The 22622-nt window shown below is 43.2% G+C and overlaps 1 protein-coding gene across 5 annotated transcripts; it reads left to right on the top strand.

Annotated features, from left to right (window-relative positions):
• Positions 1 to 13638: 13638 nt before the first annotated feature.
• osr2 (odd-skipped related transciption factor 2) lies at positions 13639 to 22300 on the top strand. 5 transcript variants are annotated; one of them, XM_071521155.1, is made up of 4 exons: positions 13639 to 13742; positions 20183 to 20878; positions 21370 to 21469; positions 21836 to 22300. In XM_071521155.1, the coding sequence occupies exons 2-4, from the start codon at positions 20220 to 20222 to the stop codon at positions 22016 to 22018; spliced, it is 942 nt and encodes a 313-aa protein (XP_071377256.1). In that variant the 5' UTR covers positions 13639 to 13742; positions 20183 to 20219; the 3' UTR covers positions 22019 to 22300. The 5 variants fall into 5 exon arrangements, with proteins under 5 accessions (XP_071377256.1, XP_071377255.1, XP_071377259.1 ...); XM_071521154.1 differs by having other exon boundaries at positions 13649 to 13727; XM_071521158.1 differs by having other exon boundaries at positions 13649 to 13727; positions 21918 to 22300.
• The last annotated feature ends 322 nt before the right edge of the window (positions 22301 to 22622 follow it).

Below are 22622 nucleotides of genomic sequence, written 5' to 3' on the forward strand. Positions count from 1 at the left end.
GCACAGTGGATGCCAGGGCAATGTTTTCCATTAGATTTCTCTGTTTTTTCAGTTGATCTGGCAAATTAACTTACAACAGGCTGAACACAAGATGCAGCCTGGCAAAGAGCATAGCAGCAAATTGCATTTATCAAAAACACTCACTGGGACTGTTTACTTTATGTGATCTAATAAAAAAAAGCTCATGCTGAGAGTGTTTCAGTGATTGCATATGGATATAGGAGAACAGTAAGCCCCAAGTACAACCGCCTAGACCACATGAAGAAGGTCCACATTTAAACTCCATCACCGTCATTTGTTTATCACTTTAACTTATTCATAGTATCTTTGTGACACAGTCTTTCCCATGCCGCTTTGCCTGTTGGTGTTGTGATTGCTCATTCTCATTGTTGCATTTTTTGGGGATAACCAGACTAATAAAACCTGCAGGTCATATCCTCATTGACCGTCTCCCTCTCTTTAAATGTACGCACATATAACTATTATTTCTGTCATTTTCTATTGAAGGCCAAGCAATGGCACAAGCATTTTTTTCCTTCCTACCACAAGTTTTATAGAGCTACGCTGTGGGTTCAGTAGGAGAGGGAGTAATGTGTAAGTCAGGCTTATAGTGTATACAGCAGCATTAGGGTGCCCCACCACCCAACCCCCACCTAAATGATCCATAAACCCTCCATTTGAATTGGTTTCAACAAAGAATGTGTGATCTAAATGCTGTTTCAGAGGCCTTTCCACTCCTCCAACCAAGAATCCTGTCTAAATTAAAGGCATAAAGAACTAACCTGCATGGGTTATATTCATTTCCTACAGTGGGACATCCCTTTATTTCCATCTCTACACAGGTTCTGTCCAGCTAACATAAAACTGCCATTGCTCAGTCTCTTGGATATCATCTGTTGTCATCAAGGACCATTTGGGTTTTGGCCATGCTGGCTATCCTGCACAGAAAAGGGAAAAAAGATCAAACAGGATTTTCAGTGTTTTAATGTGAGACGAAGGCTTCCAAATAGGCCAATGGAGGTTGGACAAGAACAAGGATGACCCTGTAAAACGCATCACCATTACACGCCTTTATACAATGCTTCTCTCCTCACTCGCAGCCTTGACGGAGACGTGCCTGATGAACTTCGCAGATTCTTTGGCTGCGAATTGAAAAAAAAAAAAGTAAAAAAAATCCAAGCTGTTTCTTTCCCTCTCTCCCCTCACTCTTTTTCTTTTTCAAATGATTTCTGTGTTATGTTAAACTTGCGGTTCGAAATGGTTTATTGTACTATATATATTCCAGCCGTACTAAATTGAAACCCCAACACCCTCCCTGTAGCCCCACCTCGTTCCCAATGTCTCGGTCCAGCTCAGTCCCAGCCAACACAGGTTCTTGAGGGTCACGGTCCCGCAGTTTTTATGGATCTCTTTAAATCATCAAGTGCTTAGCAAAAATGGCTAAGTGTCCAAAAAGTAAAACAATGCAGCCAGGTAAGTAATGGGGCGCTTATGCTGTATCGGCCACAGACCACCCAGCCAGCAGCGGCGGTATTGACGTGTGTGCAGCTGTTCGGTTCTAAAACTGGGGATGAACCTCCAGGCTCTGGTCATCAGCTCTGATTAGAAAGAGTCATGGGGACTTCCAGGATAAAACTTTCTTTGATTCAAGGCAGAGAGCTGATGGAGATGAATGGCTTTTGTCCTTTCTCTCTCCCCCCAGCTGTTTCTGCCTCTCTATCGCTCTCTTTATTGTTGTCTCTTATACTCTCTGTCTCTCTAGCACTCGCTCACTAATAATTCGAGATTTTCATCGATCCCTGAAGTTCTCTTTTCTCTTGCCCTCCTCCACGTGAAGGTCAGAGGTCAGGGTCAGCTACAGAACAGCACCGCTGGAGCTAGTAGGGGTTCAGTGTCTTGCTCAAGGACACTTCAGCAGGGAGGATGCTTGGCAAACTGGGGGCTTGAATCTGAGTCCTCTGGTTGAAGGATTGTATCTCTAACCTCTAACGACTATGTGTAACTGTTTGTGTGTGTGTGTGTGTGTGTGCGTGTGAGTGTGTGTGTGTGTGTGTGGGTGTGTGGGTGTGTGTGTGTGTGTGTGTGTGTGTGTGTGTGTGTGTGTGCGTGCGTGCTGTCCTGTATTGTCCAGAATTCGCATATTTTGCTTCTTTCTTGTGGAGCTTGTTAGGCCACAGCCCACCAGACACGGCACAGTTCACTGCCCTACATAGAGTCGTCCCCTAGCTAACCATCCACAGAGAGCTGTGCAGCAGAGCCCTGAGAGTGACCCAAGAGGAGGGAGGGGGGGGGTTCAGAGGGACACTGGCCAATCACAATGGAGAGACAAGAGAAACAAGATCAGTGCAGCGGGGATACTCCAGTGTGGGAAAAGCGAAATGTCCTCAGTCAGCAGCAAGCACCCAAACCACAAACTTCTGTTGGAAACATGACGACCGCTCATCATGGGAGCTAATTTAACAGCCTGAAGAGTCTAGCCTCTACTCCTCTATCCCCAGCATATTGTCTCTCTGGCGGCTCCGGAGTGCTTTCTTAAGGTAGACCCAGATTCTGACAAGATTAAAGCTCACAAGGGGCTGTAAATATTTCGCGAGAGCTGCCTGCCCAACAGCATTCTTTGGACACGAAATGTAAGCAAAGACTGTGTGGAAATAAACACTTCAGACCAAATTCTACTGCTCCCAGCCTTTTGTTTTGCATCAGAAAGGTTAATTTAATAGTGGTGAAACCGATGTGGACAGAAATGATTATCATATGCCATATTCTCCAAGGAAGACCTGATTTTATTATGTTGACTTTTAGAGAGTGGAAGGCCCAGTGGAATCAAAACTCACCGTCGACTGTCCAGCCAGGCCAAAATCAGCCAGTTTCGCATGACCTTCCCTGTTGAAGAGTATGTTCCCAGCTTTCATCTCCCGGTGGATTTTCCTCATAAAATGCAGATAGTACAGACCCTTCAAGGTTGATTTGAGGATCTAGGCTATCTCATCCTCATTGAGCTGTGCAACAAAAACATACAGAGACTCTTTTTCCAGTGATTAAGATACTCCAAAGTATCAAATGCTAAAAGCCTCCTCATGGAATAAAAAAAGCAGTCAGTGCAGTTTATTTTGTTTTGCAGTTATGAAGCAACAGGTGTTATTATTGTTGGTCTATCCAAATTTTAGCAATTGTAAAACATGCATGGAAGCAAACACTAACGCTTGAATTAATTCCATCCATCAAAGCCTGTTTTAAATTCAACACAATGGCAACCAGTCTGCAGCTTCAGTGTCGAGGTACCTGAAAGTAACTCACCTGCAATGTTTTTTTTTGTCTTAAACCCACACAGTGAGTTGATTACATGCATACATATGAGCACACACACACATACACACACACACACATTCGGCTGTTTTTCTCACAATTCACTGCTCAATGTCGGTCAGTGTCTCAGCCTCTAAACCTTTATCCCGTTTTGAGCCACCCAGTCCTGCAATAAGTCAGCCCTTCTAGCTGGTTGCCCAGATAGTCAGCCAACCAGTCCAACAGTGGCAAACAAGTGTCAGGAAGGTCTATGAATCAAACGTCCCCTGGCTGATGGCTGGCTGTTCAGGACATGACTCACACACACCAGAGTGGCAGTGGCAGAGAGCAAGGCAGGCAGCGATGGAGGGAAGGAGGGGAAATTCCCATTAAGGGATGGCCAAGGAACCAGGCTCAGCCAAGCGCTCCGGCAGAATGTGCACTTCATTAGTGGGAAAGTGCCGGGGAGAGCCGGGTCGGGCCAAGTTCTGTGAGGCCCGGGAAAAGCTAATAAAAGTCCAAGCCAAGGAACCATACAACTGCACTTTAACCAAAAGAGGGAGCAAGGTAGCAAGTTAGCAAGGCAGAGATCTCTTCAGAAAAATGACCAGAGAGGCTTAAAGGCTCTCTACATTATTTCTGTGGTCAGATGTGTAGGTTTATGTGACATCAACTGCCAAAGTGTAGGGCAAAATGGAGTCTGAGGGCTACAGAAGAGTGCAGCACATACAGCCTGGCAAACTGACTAGACGTTTGTGAAGCTGCACTTCTGTCCAGAAGAATTTGAATTCTATTGAAAGGCCCAGAGAGGCTGAGGGGTCACTCTACTCTCTACAGTATCTCAATGGCCAGATTTAGTCAGATTCCTGCCTTTGCAGCTGGGCTGGAAGAGCTCAGCCTGAGTTACACCACTACGGCCCAGACCAGGACCCCTGGAGCTGTAGGTTAACACAGCCTTAGCAACCACCCAGCTCTCTGAGCTGAGAAAGCTCACATAAAACACAAGCTGTTTCATTGCCTTTACGCACACTGCAACACTTATACCACACATCGCTGCTTGACTTATGTAAAGTGAATTGCTGTTGCAATACCACAAAGACCTTTACTGAGACATAGAATCATAAAGAGAGAGAAAGAGAGCAGGGAGACGGAGTGGAAGTCGAATATTTATGGAATTCCAAAGCAGCTGGAATGAGAAGTGTTTTCAAAAGTTGATTTCTGAGGTCAGAGACAGAATAGGAAGCTGAGGTGATTCACTGTATCTTCCATTTCCCAGGCCAGTGAAGGAATACACACACACACACACACACACACACACAGATAAATACAGATGCAGATTCACATATACACATACACGTACACACAGAGTGAAGGGCCCAGCGGGATCATTAACAGTTGGTGTTTTTGTTGCTATCGAAGCCCTGCATACACAAAAGGCTGGCTGGCTGGATATTTATGGGCAGGATCTCCCTCATCACCAGTGAGCGGGGCTTGGCTGGCGGAGGCCGGGCTGGAGCTCGGCAGCACCTGGACAGTTACAGATCCCCACAGCCCACTTCAGCTGGTTGGACGCACCGTGCACCAGAGGAGCCCGCTACCCCCTACCCTCCAACCGCAGACTCCTCCGCTCCCATCTCTCTCCACGCACTTTAGCCTGTGTTTATTCTCTCAAATAGTAACAAAAGGACAGGGCCGTCGAGAACTGTATCTTTTTACAACTTGGTGACATCACTTGTAAAAGCAGCGAGGTAAACACGCGGCGCTTGTGCTCCCGGTCTTCCAGGTTTACAGTTCCCCGCCTGTCCATCCAGAGGGGCCCCAGGTGACCCCCGCACCGCTGTCTGACTCCTGATTGGGGTCAGGAACATTGCTCATGTTGGTTTCACAGCCCAATGAAATCACCCCGATGGACACGCTGCTCTGTACTGTTAATTCGGTCAGTGGAGAGCTGGGAAAATTCACTGTAATCTTGCTGTAACAAATGCATTTTCATGTGTTAAATATACAGCTTCAAAAACCCCAGTTACACACATGCCATTAATTTGTTGTTATCTAATCATGCCAGGATGCATTAAGTGTAAAGTTTAGATACATAAATATCAGATCTTTGTGATCAGATCTGAAAAGTTTCATTGAATCGACAAAAGGACTGGGGTCTAACAGCATTGTTAAACCTAGAGTCTAAGCCTACAGTTAGACTTTCAGTCACACTATAAGAGCACACTTGGCCTGAATATGTCTGTTATGCATCTTATGTGGCTGTATTTAATTAAATCTGTGTCCATATTTTCTTCCATCTCTGTACATTGCTCATATGCACAATGTGACTGGATAGTGTCCAGACTATGTAGAACTCCACTGACACGAAAGCCCGACCACCTCGGATGTGGTCTAACTCATCAGATTACAATGCAAGCAAAATCCAATTTGGGAGTGTCCGGATCTGTCAGTCAATGCATCCTGGCATGACTGGATGCAATAAAAAAAAATGCTTTAAAACGACAAGTGTAAGCATAGCTCAGGCTGAGTCCTCAGTGGTCATCCTCAGTGGTAGCCATTGTAAAAGCCCGCCCATCACGCATTTATTTCTGGCATCTCTCCTAAGTTGGTACAGCAATGGCTGCCACAACATATTCTTGCTCAAATGAAGCCAAGCAGAAGTGAATGGGTTTTTACTGCAACACAAGCCAGTGAGCATCAGCTGATCTCCAGCTGTAGAGCCATAGACATGGAGCTGGTTTCTGCTGGTTACTGGGCCACTGGGCTGCAGTCAGCGCTGTAATGAGGAGCATTTGTCTCTGCTTCCTCCCTGCGGTCACTTTGACAGCATCTGTTGACTGTTGCTGCCCCCCCCCCCCCCCCCCCCCCACACACACACACACACACACACATCCCCATCCCCATCTCCCCCCCACTGAAAGTCCCAGATACACAACAGCTAAATAAAAACACACAAATTAGCCATGTGGACCATGGTAAACATTTCCAGCTCCCCAGTCCAGGCCAGCTGGATCTCGCCAAAGTTCCATGTGCTGTAGTTCTACTCCACAGCATAAGCCTCCTTCACAAACTCTGTTCCTCTAGGCAGGGATCTTTAGCGCATGAGCAACCATCATTTCTGTCATTTCAAATGGCTTCAACATGCATAGAGTCTGTTAGGCCATGTCTAGTAGAAGCTGATGATATGACGGCTAAGCACACAACATAGACGAGAATGTGGTTATTCCAGATAAGTGTCATCTCCTTACTTGCCCAGGTTGTGCGTAAGTTCTTAACATTGACCTGGCATGTTGTCATGGCATCAGAAACACAGGGTTTTTTGACCAGGATACTTGCTTGTCGGCAAGGAATGGTTTAGACATCAACCGTAAGCTTGAAGAGCGAGGGTATTTTAAGCATCTCAACTTTTTGAATGTGTTTCACACCCGTTGCAGAAGACTATACTACCCTCTGTTTCAATCTGTTTAGCATTGACCTGTCCGGGTCACTATGTACTACCATGTCTACTGTGCCAGATTCTATAAAAATCTGTTGCCTTCTTTATTTATGAGTTCATTTATAATTACCAAGTGCACTGTTACCAAGGGGGCAGCAATCAATTTCGATGTTCAAACCAGTAATACATCCACCATAAGCATTAGCAGAGATTTATAAATCTAAAAGTCTAAATAATTGTGGATATGGAACTTTTATAGCATTTTTAACGGCTCCCAGAGCTGTGGAACCAGGCCCCGGGCCCCTGGAGCCTGCAGCAGGCCCTCTATGAACATCCAGGCAGAGAAGGCCGTGCTCGGAGCCCAGGGACTGCATTCCCCTTCCCCTTCCCCTGCTGGAGCCCTGGTACTCCTCCTCCACATGTGAAATCAATACCGCATCATTTATAGGCAATCCTCACTTGTACCATCAAATCTAAAACATATTGCCAAAAGTATTACCTTTTTTTTCTCTTTCTCTCTCCTCAAAGATAAAACCCACCATATGAAAAGAAACAAAAGACAGATAAGATAGCACTATAGGAAATGACATGACAGCACATTTAAAGGGTGTCAAAGATCGCCCTTTCAAGATTATCAATAACGTAACAATGCAATTCTTATTTCATGCTTAGATGGTAAATGGGGACTTGAGAGCCATTTTAATTTCATGCCCAAATGGCAAGGAAGTGTGATGAGAGCCGCCGGAGAGTGTTAAGTTGGATGTGCAGAGGCCTCCACCAGCTTTAGGCCCTCTCATAGGTGTTTAATAATAAAGCCTTGGTTCATCCAGCGCAGCACTTTGACTGGGATTATGTGCTTCGCAGACCGACCCCAGGGCCCTTTAACTTTCATAAAACATAATCCTGGAACACACTTACACCATCCATCACTCTGACGCACACTCCATACGCAGACACTCTTTGTGCAGAGGTTTTTTTGTCCTAGTGACAGGTAAAATTCAAGGCTTTTAGCAAATACTAAATCTACTGAAACATTCCGTACCAGCAGTATTCTTCACCTGTCTCGTTCAGGACAGTGCTGTGTGGATTTCCAGTGCAACAACATGCAGGAGTGGTATGGCGAGGGAATGCCAGATCCAGGATTTGAACCTCCACAGAGGTGAGAAATATGTGATTTGCGAGCAGTTTTAACAGTACATCACACCTCTCTCTGCAAGCCCCTCAACGTCCAATTACAGCATTCAAACACCGGTGACTAGAGACTGTTTCCATCCAAAAGAGTAAGAGGGGAATGTGGTTCTCTTTCCTCAGTGGTATTAGGAGTATTTTAGCAGAACCTGGGCACCAATCTAAAGACTATGTAAAGACAAAGTAGCCTGTTTCTCTGAGCATTTCCACTCCCATCAGACACAGCAGCACACAACACTCGCATGGTCCTGCCGCGGGAGGATTTTTTCCAACCGCTTCAAACAAATACCCGAGCTGTGACTCGACTTCCCCCTGGTTTTACGACAAAGCACCAGTGTTGGTATAAAACAGGTCATTGGGACCTCCCCAGGACCAGTTTGGTGGAGCCTTGCAACCTGCCAATATCCACAGCCGCCCAGGAGCCCCCCCTTGACCAATAACTTCACTCTCACCCATATGTCGTAAACAGCTTAAAACCCTATTAAAAGCACAAATACATTTCAGAAACTAAGTAGACATTTATAAAACAATATTTCCTGTCTGCGAGTTGACTGTAAATAATGTATTCAGAAGCTTATTACGTATTCCTGGTGGTGGTCAGATTTTTCCCTGGCTACAAGTTGTGAACATGCATCATTTAAATGCATCAGTAAAAGACGGTGATTTACTGGGCTGGAAGGGAAGTGATTACGAGTGACTGATGAGAGAGCAAAAGCAACGTCCCCAAAGACTGCACCTGTGTACATTAACATTTACTCAGTGTGTGTGTGTGTGTGTGTGTGTGTGTTTGCATGCGTGTGCACGCCCATGCACAAGTGCCTGCATGTGTTTGTGTAGGCTATGTTTGTGTGTGTGTGCATGTGTGCATGTGTGTATCCACAAATCCGCAAGTAAGTGTGTCCACGCACTAAATGCAGCCATACAGGCATTCAAGCCATTAATTCAAACCACTGTGGAACAGAGTGCTATCAATAACACAAGAGTCCATTCATAAATGTTATTTTAGTTCAAAGACTGAGAGGAAAATGAGAGGGAGAGGAGCAACAAGGTTGGATTCCAGCCATGCAGCAGGGATATTTTTAGCATCTGAGGGAAACAAGCCCCTTTTCGGTTTTCTATGATAGCAATGTTTCGATGAGTGATTTTGGTAAAACAATGGTAACAGATATTGTTCTCTGACAATAAAATCAATAGATTATGCTGTACTCCTATGAAAATGAATCTGAGAAAAGTGACTCTGCCTGTAGAGTAGCTGTCCCACTGGCCCTTCACAGCCAAAGGTCCTTCTTGTAACAGTGTCAAGATTTGCTCTCATTTTTTAAAGTGGAAAGCCATTTCCTGACTCTCTCTTTGTGCAGCACATACATCTGGCACATCACAGAGAGAAAGGCAGGGGAATAGAGAAATTATATGAAATCACACAGAATGAATGTTATTGTTGTTGCTGTTGATGTGGGAAAACGTCTGGGTCTATTGCATTATTCATTCCTCATCCAACAATATCAGAGCGAAATTTTCAAGAAGGGTTGATTACACTCAATCATGCCTGGTAGTCTGGATCAACAACTCTCTGCAGCCGTTCCTCCATCTCTCCGTTCCTCGCTTCATCCCTTTCCATCCACCTATCTCTCCATCTTTCCACTGTTTCTTCTAGCATCTTTCCATGCTTCCATTCTGCCATTCCTCCGTTTCTCCATGCTTCCATCCCACCATTTCTTCATCTCTCTCTATATCCTTCCAACCCTCCATTCCTCTATCCATCCAAGCGCCGTTAAAGCTCCCCATCCCCTGCTTCCACCGCTCCGTGTCTGCTCTGGTTCGATCTTTCCGTCTCACCACAGGTACTGGACGGGTACAGCAGTCACTGGGACCTTTTAAAACCGTCACTTCTGACAGAGCGGATGGGACGCTCCATGCCTGTACTGATTTATCTCTCCAGTGTGCTGCAGTAACTTTGTTAATGTCTCTCATCAGCCTATTAACAACACTTGAGCGTGGCCAGGAAACAGGTGCCGGGGAGAGTTTTACTGTCCGTCACCTAACCAGCGGGAGCTAATGGGCTGTATGGAGTGCAGGCAGGCCCACAATGCTTCGGGCCCACAGAGAGGCCCCTCCAAGTGCAAGCAGTATATTAGATAACAACTTTAATGACCCCCGAGAGGAATTTGGGTTGTTACAGCAACAAAAAGTAGGATGTAAGAATACAGCAAATAGGGGATATCAAACATAAAACAACCAGCAACTGCAGCACTTGAACATATTAGTTAAAAATACATGAATGAAAAAAAGAAAGTAGCCTACATCAGTTTACAGCATGTATGTGCAAAGTCACAGCAGTAGAATATACTGAGACAAAGGAAAATAAATGAATGTGAAAATAAGAAAATACATGGGGTCTGAAAATCTCTGAAAATATAAAAACCTGCAATATAAAACAAATGAGAAAATATGAGAATATGAAAAAGATTTGAATTAATTTACAGCATATATAGGATGCGTGCTGTAACACAATCACAATGTGTGCAGCACCACGGCTCCAACATGAAACGATTACAGAAATATTATCAACAGTTGTAGGGAAGGTTCCCCATAAAAATTCTTGCACCCGGGGAAGATTTTGACCCTGTAGCTCTGCCAGCGGACCAAAGTGCCAATCAGCGCTCGGTGAGAAGAGAGACGGGGCGGCCATGACGCTATGTGGAGGGCAATGATCTAATAAAACCCCCAGCTCCGCCTCAGACCGCACGAGTCGCCTTTTAAAAAACGCCACAGCGCTCACGGCCGACGGAGCAGCAGAATGTGGAGAATCCCAACCCCCCCCCCCCCCCGGCAGAAAACAGGTCACCCCTGCCACAGCTGAGCCATGAAGACCTTCCCGTCACACCACGCTCAGAGAAAATACCTTCTTCATGACGCTCGCATAACAATGCAAAAACGCAGTGACCTTATAGCAGGGAGCAGATGCTGGAGACAGTTTGATATGGCCCTCTCTGCCTATATTGTAGAGGAGCATGGGGCCTACCCCAGCTCTCCTGCTGGCTTTTTACACATAGACCCACACACACACACACACACCCACACACATACACAAACACACCACTCATCGACTGGATAGTAACATGGGTCGCACCATTCCTCATCCCCATCTCCGTCCCTCGCTTTCCATCCACCTATCTCTCCATCTTTCCACTGTTTCTTCAAACATCTTTCCATCCGTCCGTTCTTCCATTCCTCCATACTTCCATCCCGCCATTTCTTCACATCTTTCTATCCTTCCAACCTTCCAGTCCACTATCCAAGCAAGCGGTCTTATAGCTCTCAATCTTATGTTCACCCTGCTCCCATCACTCCCATCCCTGCAGTGGTTCTGTCCCTCCATCTCACCACAGGTACAAGACAGGCCCAGCAGTCAGTGTTGGATACCTGCCTCCAGCTGTGAGCCAAGGCCTTCGTTCACACTACATATATCCCTTTCCAGATAAGAAAACCATGCTATTACAACAAGAAATGTCAGGAGCAACCACAGAAGCGCCTTTTACACTCCCAGAGTTAAATTAACACTGGCATTTTTGCTGTGTAGCTGCAGCACCGCAGAGATCAGAGGGTCGAGCAGCCATGTATTTATGCAGATTCATACAAAGATCCCTCTCCTCTGTCTCCATTGCTGCTTCTCTCTGTCTACCATCACAGCAGACAAAATATAACTAAAGATGGCATGTCAGAGGGAGGGAGAGCTGCAGAAGCGCCTGGCCAGCAGAGACAACGGGAGGAAGCTATTTGCTGACAAATGGGATTTGGTGCTGGGGTTGAGCAGCATTAACTGGTGGGTTTTATTGGCTGAAGGAGTACGATATCATGGCGGTTTTCTTCTTTATGCCTCTCTGGCAAAGTGGATGACGTTGCAGGGAGCAAAGGCGTTTGGTCACGCAAAGGTGCCGAGCGCTGTTAAACAGATGGCAGGAGAACAGTGAAGAGAGTGGCAATGGACAGCAGATGGAGAAGAGATCATGCACAGGACCGGAGGAATGCACTGTATATACCCTACCCACCTCCCACCCACTGGTCCCACACACACGCACACTCACACACGCGCACACACACACACATGATGGGTATCTCGTCGACTTCTCAATTCCTCATGTCTGATCTTGTCAGTGGGATTTAAGGGACCATGCATCTCCAAGAAAAAGCATACAGGGAGGGAGAAGAGAAGAGAAGAGAAGAGAAGAGAAGAGAAGAGAAGAGAAGAGAAGAGAAGAGAAGAGAAGAGAAGAAGAGATATTGCCTAAATTGAAGGAGCATGTAACTCTATTTAAAGACAATTCATATATTCATCTGAATTGAGGATTTCATGGAATGACATTTAATGTCCAATTTTGATAATATTCATCCCAATTCTACAGCTTGTGATAATGACACTTCATAGAAGACTACAACTTATCCAAAGTAACATGAATGTTGCTGCAATGGTAATTTTAGGGCAAACCAATAGGGGGCAATCCTGTCCAACAAAGCAGGGCAGAGCATGTGGTTATCACAGCTTCAACACCATAGCAGGCTGGTTCTGCAGAATGTCACTCGTGCCGACAACACTGTCTTGGGCCAACAAATCGATTTAAGGAAGTTTATCAGCACACTGGGCCATATGTCCAACCTAGACTAAATAGAAATGTGTCAAACCTCTTTCATTTTCAAGTGATGGCTTGATATCTATTTTTCTAATCACATTGCTCCCAAGGTTTCCTCATTAGATTCAGAGACATGTTTCAGATGAACCTCATGATGTCAGTGTTGACGTCAGCTTTGTGATGCCGAGATACAACTAGCTTTCAATTATATTATCTAAACTCACAGCCTTAAAAGGTTGTGTTACACAGTTAAATATAGTATGTGAATTCTAAAAATCAGTTTTAGAGGTCTTAAAATGTTGGGGTTTTTACAGTAAGGAATCATCCCAGTCACACAGACCTACAGACTGATGAGTCCACAGTTGTTTTCATTTTCACATTTATTTCAGCTGCATAACTGGCCTTATACTTCATTCAAACTGGCATGATAAAGGTCTTAAAAAGTCTTAATTAACTTGAGTGAGTGATACAACCACAGCACGTTGTTATTTGAACCGTTACTTTACAAAGCCAATACATGAAAACTACTGGTGTAAGTAGCTAAGGACAGACCAAAAAGGAGAAGTTCCCTATTAACTGGCCTATAATAGCACATATGTTATTATATGCCCAAACAGAGGTGTGTTTGCTGCTTTCCTTGCTAATTATGAATCATTTGTGGAGTTTGTTATTCTTAAAATCAGTTGGTATTTATTCCATTTGGATTAAAATGTAATAGCATTTGGGCTAGAACCAATTTATCACACTGGCAGATCTGTTGGATTACATTAAAATTGAAACTCAAAATAAGCACGCTGTATCATTCAGTTTCTCTGTCGAGCTACACTAGCCCACGTGGCTACAGATAGTAGACGTAACCCTATTTCATATGAAGTCTGAGGTGGAGGAAAATATGACATGGGGGGGGGGGGGGTCTTTCAGTGAAAAACACCCACCCTGAGAGCTGTTGCCGGGACAGGATGAGTGAGAGTGTAGGTGGGGATGTGGGGGCTTCGAAACCACAATAGGTAGGCAAGAGTGACAGGTTTACCCACCCCCCCCCCACCCCCCCACCCCTGCACTTACAGTATGGACCTGACATCCTGTCTGCCAACATGCACAGAGAGACAGAGTGATACAGAGAGACAAACAGAACCAGTCAGACTCCAAAACAGCCAAGAGCTCCCCATCTCCTGTCACAGACTCTAAATGTGAGTATAGCAGAGGTAAGGTGTAGCATTTTTATAGTAGGGTGACACAATATATGGTGATATAAAAAGGTCACAGTGTGTACCAGGAAGATCAATATTGTAGCATGATATCAGATAAGCATAATCAGATCTCAACATCCACATTTTCCATTTAATTCCAAATATTAATGAGGAAACAAACACTCTGGCCTAAATGTGTTCCAGCATATAGCCTACTGTGGCATATTCATTTTAATTTAACTTCATTTTCTAATACTGAGAAAATACATTGTGAATCCATGATCATGTGTGAAATCAGATTGTTACACTCCTATTTGATAAGAAACTGCCTATATAAATGAAACTGACATATCTGTGAATTTGTCATTGAAAACCTCCTACTGGACCAAACTAAAAGATGTCACAATACACAACAATAATGTTTTCTTTAAAAACTGGGCTACTTTGATACCAGACAACCCCAGTGAGTGCAGTTTTTAGAATAAAATAGAATAGAATAGAATAGAATAGAATAGAATATCTTGGTAATTTCAAGAAACAAAAGAGAAAGGAAATGACATATAGGCTACATACTACACTATAATGAAATGTACATCATACTGACTCTTGTTTCTTGAAGCTCTGCATTTGGCTCTGTCTGTATTTTATGTTTTGACAGACACAGAAATTTTTTTTACTTCTTTCACTTGCAGAACAAAATCAGGATATATTCTTAACATTAGTGCTGTGACAAGATGGAGGTAAAGTTTTGTATCTCAAGCTGTAGTCCCAACCCAGTAGAGCTCTATTGTTTTGGTTTTTTTTACTCTGCAATGGGCTTACCTCTTCTTCTTTACTGTCACTCGGTGTTATTGGAAGAGGAGTGTCGGCCATTACAGGCTTGGCAGCTGCACTGAGCTGCAACACTGATACTTTGTGGGAAACAGATTCTCATAGAGAATGATGGCGGTGCAGGGGACGCGGGGCAGGGGCAGAGGCCAAGGCATTAACTGTCTGGCTCTGACACTACACTCATAATAAAAAAACTACAGTAATCCTATAGTATATATTAGAAGGATACTATATAAATATCACAGCAAAACTATAACTATATATAATGTCCTATAGGAATATTATAGAAATATAATAGTGATATCATAGGAGAAGAAAATACCATAAAGTACAATGATGTCGCCATAAACTCAACATTGAATACCACAGACACACTATTAATCCTTAAAGGAATATAGAATATTACATTTTGACGTGGTGACATCATTGTAGTTGTACAATTGTTGTGTGTTGAACAGTAGCATTTAACCTTTGCACTAATGCAAAAAAAAAAAGGAAAAAAAAAAAAGAACTCAAGTTGGCTCCCCCAGGAAGTCGTTATTTTGCTCGCAGAAAATAGCGTTTCTCTTCATTGATTTAGTAAATATTCAGATAATATACTGTAGGTTATATTGGCAAATTTAAAGTGAATCAATAGACCAAACCCAAAGCTAGGCTATTTAAATTCTGCGTTTTAAACATGGTGGTTTATTTTACTGTCTGATTGAAGTCTAATCTTTTTCCAAGGCTCAAGAATAAAGACGGAGTATTGTTATAAATATCTTGAAAAATGCTGAGAAAACACCATAATTTAAAATGTCAAGTTTGGGGGAGTTTGTGTGTGTTTGAATCTGTTTTTGACAGTGAAGATCGAGGCCTGTGTGATGTGAAACTGAACGAAAACCACAAGCACGTTTTTGGTGTTACTGGGATCGCCTAGATGGTGCAAAAAATGTTCTGCAGCCATAAGAAAACAACAATTACGTGAGCTCTTGAATTTATTAAGTCTTGAAAGCAGTTTGGTTGTTTTCCCTGGATTATCCACCGTAAGAACAGACATCAGTGACTGTCCCTTTGCACCTATTTGACTATTAACTCTGGTCTCATCTGTCCTCTCGATACGTGCTGGAGGAGTTGCATGAATGCAATAGATCGGAAGCTCCTATGCCCTGCTACAGTGGTGAAATATATTTAAATATATATTGTTTCTCGTCAGGTAGGTAAATGACTTTTCGTTTTGTTAAAGGATTCACAGACTGACATGTAAGCTCATGCCTATTCTAAATATTCTAAATATTCATTACTTTAAAAGGATAAATTCACCACAATGATACTGCCATTCTTCATAAAACATTTTTTTCTGGTAAGTCGACTGGATATAAAGTAACAGTGTTCAGTAGTAGAGGCCTCCAAGACCGGCAAACAATTGGAGCAGCAGCTTGTCGTTTTGTTACTGGTCCAATAGGCGGCGCTGCAGACTTGCTTTCTGCACCGCAGCGCTCCACAGCAGAGACTGAGCAACTGCAAACCCCCTGTCTGTCTGTCTGTCTGTCCTGCTGCACTGAACACAACATCTACTGCACATTCATGCTGTAAATTGAATTTTTCCTTCAGTCGCTTTGCCATGCATTGTAACGTTGCTTAAAAAAAAAGAAATTGTCATTAGAAGAAAAAACTCCAGATAAAATAAAATATTGCCACAGCTTATGAAGAGTCGTAGCGATTTGCACTTTTCACGTCACGTCTGTGGATTTGTACATTTCCCTAACAGAAATATCACTATCTTTTTATCCTTGATTTAAATATACTCCATAATTTTATTACAGTTTTTGTCAAATAAGATTGTCAGTGACTAAATTTGGAGAGGAGAATTCCACAGTTAAACATCTTGGTTTAATAGCAGAGCCTGTAATGATTTTTGCTTCTTAATTGTGTGCGTAATGCCATTGATCTCTTTATGGGAACCTTTGCTCTGCGGCACAAACAGACGTACATTTGACTTTTGACTGAGCTGTCAAAAACTATATTAAATTATCTCAGACTAAATCTGTGGCTAGACATAAAACTGGCGCAGCCTAATTAATCTCATAGCCTGTCGCTTCTCATTACATCAAATCCAACGGGAAAGGTTGGAGAAATGACAGAGACGAGAGTGAAATTATTTCTGCTTATGAACAATTGAGCTTGAGGTGTTTTCCTCAATAAGGATGAACTCAATATACATATACATACAGTATATATTCTTATTCAGAAAAATACAAAGCCTGTTATTTTGATTACACATATAAAACATCAGGCCATTAAATTAATCGTTTAGATAATATCCAGGTTGTTTATATCTGTGATAATTTAGCCTATTTGGTTGCAAATGATACAAATAAAACGGCTTGTCCGGGCAACAAGCTTGACGTTTTTATTATGGTATAATTAGCCTACTTAATGAATGTGTTTTTACGTCGTTTTAGGGAAAATATCTAGTTCTGTTATTGAGAAATAAAGAGCAGCCAATCGTCTAAACATTACAAAAAACGTTAAATGTTTACTTTGCATTTCTTCACCATGCTGCTGATTTGAGGATGGTTTTTTTTTCTGGCTCAGACCTCAGAATTTTTTTTACTCTAACCACAATGAAATAAAACGATTTAATGTGGTGGCTCTTGCATGTGCCCTCCATTTTCGCAAATGGGGTCTATGGTTTCAAAAAAATCTTGTAAGTTACTCAAGTATCCAAAAGCACGTTTTCAAAAGCGTGGAGTAGAAAAAAATGGATCACGGTTTCCTCCTGCACTTCCAATAATGTCTCCAAAAAAAGGTATAGGCCCGGGCTATAGGGTACATGAGAGGTGTCAGTGGAGGCAGGTTGAGCTGAACACGGCTCTCTACTATAGTCTGGAGCCCTAGTTGCTATCCAAACAAGTAAACAGAGGAGGAACATTGGAGTTAATGACAGAGGAGGGGGGGAGAAGGCGTGTCGGAGGGCGGGCTGAGCGCTGCAGAGCCCCGGAGCCCTGAAAAGTGAAGGACCGGTGCGCATTACGCACACTTCCAGCCCCAGCGCCGGACGGGACTCCCACGCTGCCGCTGTCTCTCTCTCAAACTTCTTCGTCTCTTTCCACAACTTTTCACAGCTTCTCGCCTCTCTGCAGAACTCCGAGACAGCAGAGTTGGCTGCATGGCTACATGAGAGTTTCATGGACTTGGAACTTGGAAAACTTTTAGCGACGCTTTATTGGAGCCCGTCGCCTCTATAGTCATTGTGGATTACTGATACACCGCAGGACCTTTGGCAGCTATTTATTGGGGGTAAGATTCTGTTTGGCAGGGTATTCAGTCTACTGCAGGGAGGGAGCAAATCCACCTCAACTCACTTCACCCGCATTTTTAATTTGGGGAAGAGAGTTTATTCACCTTTTTTAGGCTGACATGAATCTTTATGAGATAAATTCACAGTAGTGTCAGACCGGTGTGTGTTACATGATGATAGGTTTTTTAAGGAGCAAAAACTAAATACGTTTTTTGTTTATATTGGTGGTTGTTTGCTGCATGATGATCACCAACTGGAGGTCATAGTTCACCTACCTTTTTATTTCCCACTACATCACTGGTCTCCTGTCCACGGCAGATTACATGGCTGAAATAGGCCCTCGTGTGCGTAGAGACTCGTCACTACTTTAAAGAAATTTAAAACCCTCTGCCAAAAAAGTAACTGACAAGGATTCAGGGAACATGACAAGCTACTCAGACTGCTGTCAAAGTGTAAATGAAGTCCAAAGGTTGAAAGACTGAAAGCAGAACAGATTGAACAAGTTGCACATATGGGCAAAGAACAACAAGTGCGTGGTGACTTATGTTGCACCTGTGCAAAATTGTTAACCCTATCCCGTCAGTAAAAGTAACAGAAACGTGTAAAACACCATCGCCTAGCGAGAAATAATTCAAAGATTTGTAAAAACTTGACTAAGACAACTGACCAACTCTGCGACGACCATGTAAGTAGGACTTTCACTGTCCAAGCCTTCTCCAAGTGTGAATAATACCTTAATACCATAATCGTACTAAACTGGCTATTCGCATGCGAAATATAATGTAAAAATAGTATATAGCCTGATTCATCCAAATAGCTGCTGTAGGGCTAATATTATGTGTTCCAAAAACACGAGAACAGAACTGTTTTTTGCATTCTCGACAAAATCTAAAGGTCATATGAACGTGGATCAGCTTGCCGTTGTAATGCTGCATGGCTTCCTGCCAGTCCTGCTTTCACCATCCGCAACACTTGAACTTCTACCGTCGACTTTTCTGTGTGGGAAAACATAGCTTTTCACCTGGGGATGGAAACATGGAAGCAGTCCCTGAATTTTCTTGTATTGTCAGCTCGCCTCAAAGCTGACCTGCATTATGCTGACAGATTGAAGCTTCTTGTTTTAACGTAACAACATTGTCCTGTGGAAAAGTAGGTTAAAATCCCCAAAAGTTGTTCAGTAAGCTTGCTCAAGGTAAACCCGCCTTGTACAGAAACATGCAGCATGAAATAAAGTAGGCAGGCTGTTGATGTATATTAAAAGAAGTAGGTTATATTATATCCATATCCATAAAAGAAAATAAAAACACGCGTATGTGCAGCAAGGATAAAGGTAACGTTAATGGAGTTAATAGTCAACATTTGCGGTGTGTTTTGTTCTGAGTCACACGCATGGACGTAATAACATATTTGATCATTCCTGGCAAAATTTCAAACTTTACAAATCTTCTGGCTCTGAAGTGCACTGAATCCGCTGCACAGAGTGCACTTGGTTTACAGTGTGAACTGCAAACCACAACGTCGAAAACACCAATATTTTCTAAAAACCTCGCGTGGTATTTAGTGGGTTTGGTGAGAGTGACATAAATATAGAATTTATAGGTGATCAGGTCCTCGTGAGACGTTTTACGCCCATTTTGTAATTTAATTAAAATTTAGATTTATTTTCTTTATCAAATGCTCTAGAGCACACAGCCGTTTTCGAGGAACAAGCTTTGTTGTCAATAACAGAAATGAAAATAATAGCCTACCTCAAAAGCCTGTTTTATTGTTTATTCATTCTATTTTAATTGCTGATCCTCTTCTACTTGACACAAATGCATCGAGCACAGTTCATATCAGCATGAGGCAATGCTGCTGCACATTTATATATGGTCCGATTTGATGCATAAAAAATATATTTAGACGGTCAGTTGCCTAATGCAGCAAACGTTGCTGCTTCGTTGTATTGTTTGTGTCCAATTGCTGTTGATTTATTTGTGCCCTAATCAGGGATCTATCGAGGATAATCCAACCTCAACTCTGATTACCCACGTTTTATAACTGAAGGAGTTTACCCACCTTTTAAGGCTGGCATGAAGCTTCATGGCATTTAATTCATAGTATAGGCTATAGGCTACATTGTAGTAAGTAGTATCAACCTGATTTACGTTAGATAAAAAAATATATATAAATGAATGCATTTCTGAAAGTATACTTGTTTTCTGTATGTAGGCTACTGATTTGTTTTTGCCTTATGATGATCACTGAATGGAGGTCGTAGTTTCACAAAATCACTGGCCCTATAGTGTGACTTTTTACGCACATGACTCACTGTTTTGTATTTTTCATTTCCCCCACACAGGGTTCTCACCGTGTCTTCTGCAGAGGCCTGAGCCGAGATGGGGAGCAAAGCCCTGCCCGCTCCGATCCCCCTGCACCCGGCCCTCCAGCTCACCAACTACTCCTTCCTGCAGGCCGTCAACACTTTCCCCGCTGCGGTCGACCAGCTGCAGGGACTGTACAGCCTGGGCGCGTTGCAGACCATGCACATGAACCACTGGACAATTGGCTACCCGCACATGCAAGGACTGAGGTCGACGATCACAGAGATGGCAGCCACCCAGGGCCTGGTGGACCCCAGGTTTCCCTTCCCGGCGTTACCCTTCGCGGCCGCAGCGCACCTCTTCCACCCGAAACAAGGCGGCGTTACGCACGTCGTCCCCTCGCTGCACAAGGACAGGCCGAGGTTTGACTTCGCCAACCTCGCCATTGCCGCCACACAGGAGGACCCGCCGAAAGCTGCGGATCTGGCGAAGTTGGCATCGGGACTTGGGGGCACCATCTCCGAGCTGAGCAAGCTATCCCCGGACAGAAAACCCACCCGGGGCAGGCTCCCGTCCAAGACCAAAAAGGAATTTATTTGCAAATTCTGCGGCAGGCATTTCACCAAGTCCTACAACCTCCTCATCCATGAGAGGACCCACACAGACGAGCGGCCTTATACCTGTGATATTTGCCACAAGGCCTTCAGAAGACAAGACCATCTCAGAGACCATAGGTAAGATATACTGCCAATAAGCTTAAGGTTAAGCAGAGGGGGCGATACTGTATGAATTAAGATGCATTGGGTCAGAGGGGTCAGTGTCACATTTTGGTGGTGGGGGGGGGGGGCTAGAATCCCCAGCAGCACCCCTGGGCGAGAACCACATTGTGATATTATTATAATGATTTTTGCTGAGGCAAGCATCGCCGTGATTTAATGTGATTTAAATACTATTTCCATCACAAGTCTACTATTTCTCTGTTTCTCGAAAGTTGTTTTTCAGAACAGGCAATTACAAGGCTTACACATTCGTTTCTTAAAGCACACTGGCAGGTCTATTCCCAGAGTTTTCTCCATGAGGGCGCTAAAGCACTATTACGCATCACAGTGAACACTCCTCAACTTGCACAATAGAGACTTTTTGCCCTACGACTCTGGGCAGCTGCTGAACAGCTACGAGCAAACCTTTGCATGATTGTGATTATGTGTTATCCATGTTTTTGCAGATACATCCACTCCAAGGAAAAACCATTCAAATGTCAAGAATGTGGGAAGGGATTCTGTCAGTCTCGAACTCTAGCCGTCCATAAAACCTTACATATGCAGGTAAGCTGTCTACATTATGAAAATAGTAACAATCATGATGATTTTAGCCGAACTAAACTGTGTGAGGTGCCACAGTTTGTTAAGATCATGATCCACCTATTATGCACGGGGACATTAATAAATCTAAGTTATCACAAACAATTGCGTTTGGATAAGGTCTGTTTAGCCAATCACCAAAACTGATTCAAAATGAAAGATATATATATTTAAAAAAAAAACTATGTGAAAATTAATCGTTTGACACATAATCAATCACGGCAACTGGCACTATAGTGGAATTATTAAATTGAATGAAAGATATAGATAATACATATACTACTACACAATTAAAGGGAATAATCCTTTGCTTGCTTTAAATCTAAACAGGAGTCTCCCCACAAATGCCCCACATGCGGAAGAACCTTTAATCAAAGAAGTAACCTGAAAACTCACCTTCTCACCCATACAGACATCAAGCCCTACAGCTGTGGCCGCTGCGGAAAGGTGTTTCGGCGCAACTGTGACTTGCGACGGCACAGTTTGACGCACAGCCCACATCAGGACTACTAGCCTGGACAGCTATACAAACTAACAAAATAACAATGGACAAAACACAGGAAGACAAGTCGACGAAGTTTTTTGCTCAAAGACAATCTCCAAATCAGGACACTTTTACTACAGCACATTTTAGAATGGGATACTGGTTGCGCCTCAATGGGACAGCAGCGGAGCCATGGCCATGTCCAGCTTTCATACCACCTGTAAATATCAAGACCATGTAAATAATGTTGTTATTTTTTATTTTTCCTGACCTTGAAATGAAAAACTTGTCAAAAAGCAGCCATAAGTTTAAAGTATGTTAAATTGTATTTTAGAAATAAAGCAAGTTAAATATTTCCATCGGTAAGTTTGCACTTGTTTTGTTTTTATTTGGTGTTTGAAACATGAGACTCAAAGTAATTGCCCAAAATGAATATTTGAAACCATTTACCACGGACATCGACTTAATCGTGTATAAGTTTAAAGCCAACAAGCGGTGAGAGTTTACAGTGTTCTGGCTGCCTTGTTGGGCTTTTTATAGCAGGGTGAGCAACAGATAGGCTATCAGTTAGTGAGTGAAGTAGAATGACAAGAAAGTCTTTGAAATGCAGAATGATTTGGTTAGCTTTGATAA

This window comes from Centroberyx affinis, unplaced genomic scaffold, assembly GCF_046629955.1.
Source record: "Centroberyx affinis isolate AG114_WGS23_722 - 3 ecotype Tasmania unplaced genomic scaffold, CSIRO-AGI_Caff_v1 ptg000862l_1, whole genome shotgun sequence".
In the NCBI taxonomy this organism is placed as follows: Eukaryota; Metazoa; Chordata; class Actinopteri; order Beryciformes; family Berycidae; genus Centroberyx; species Centroberyx affinis.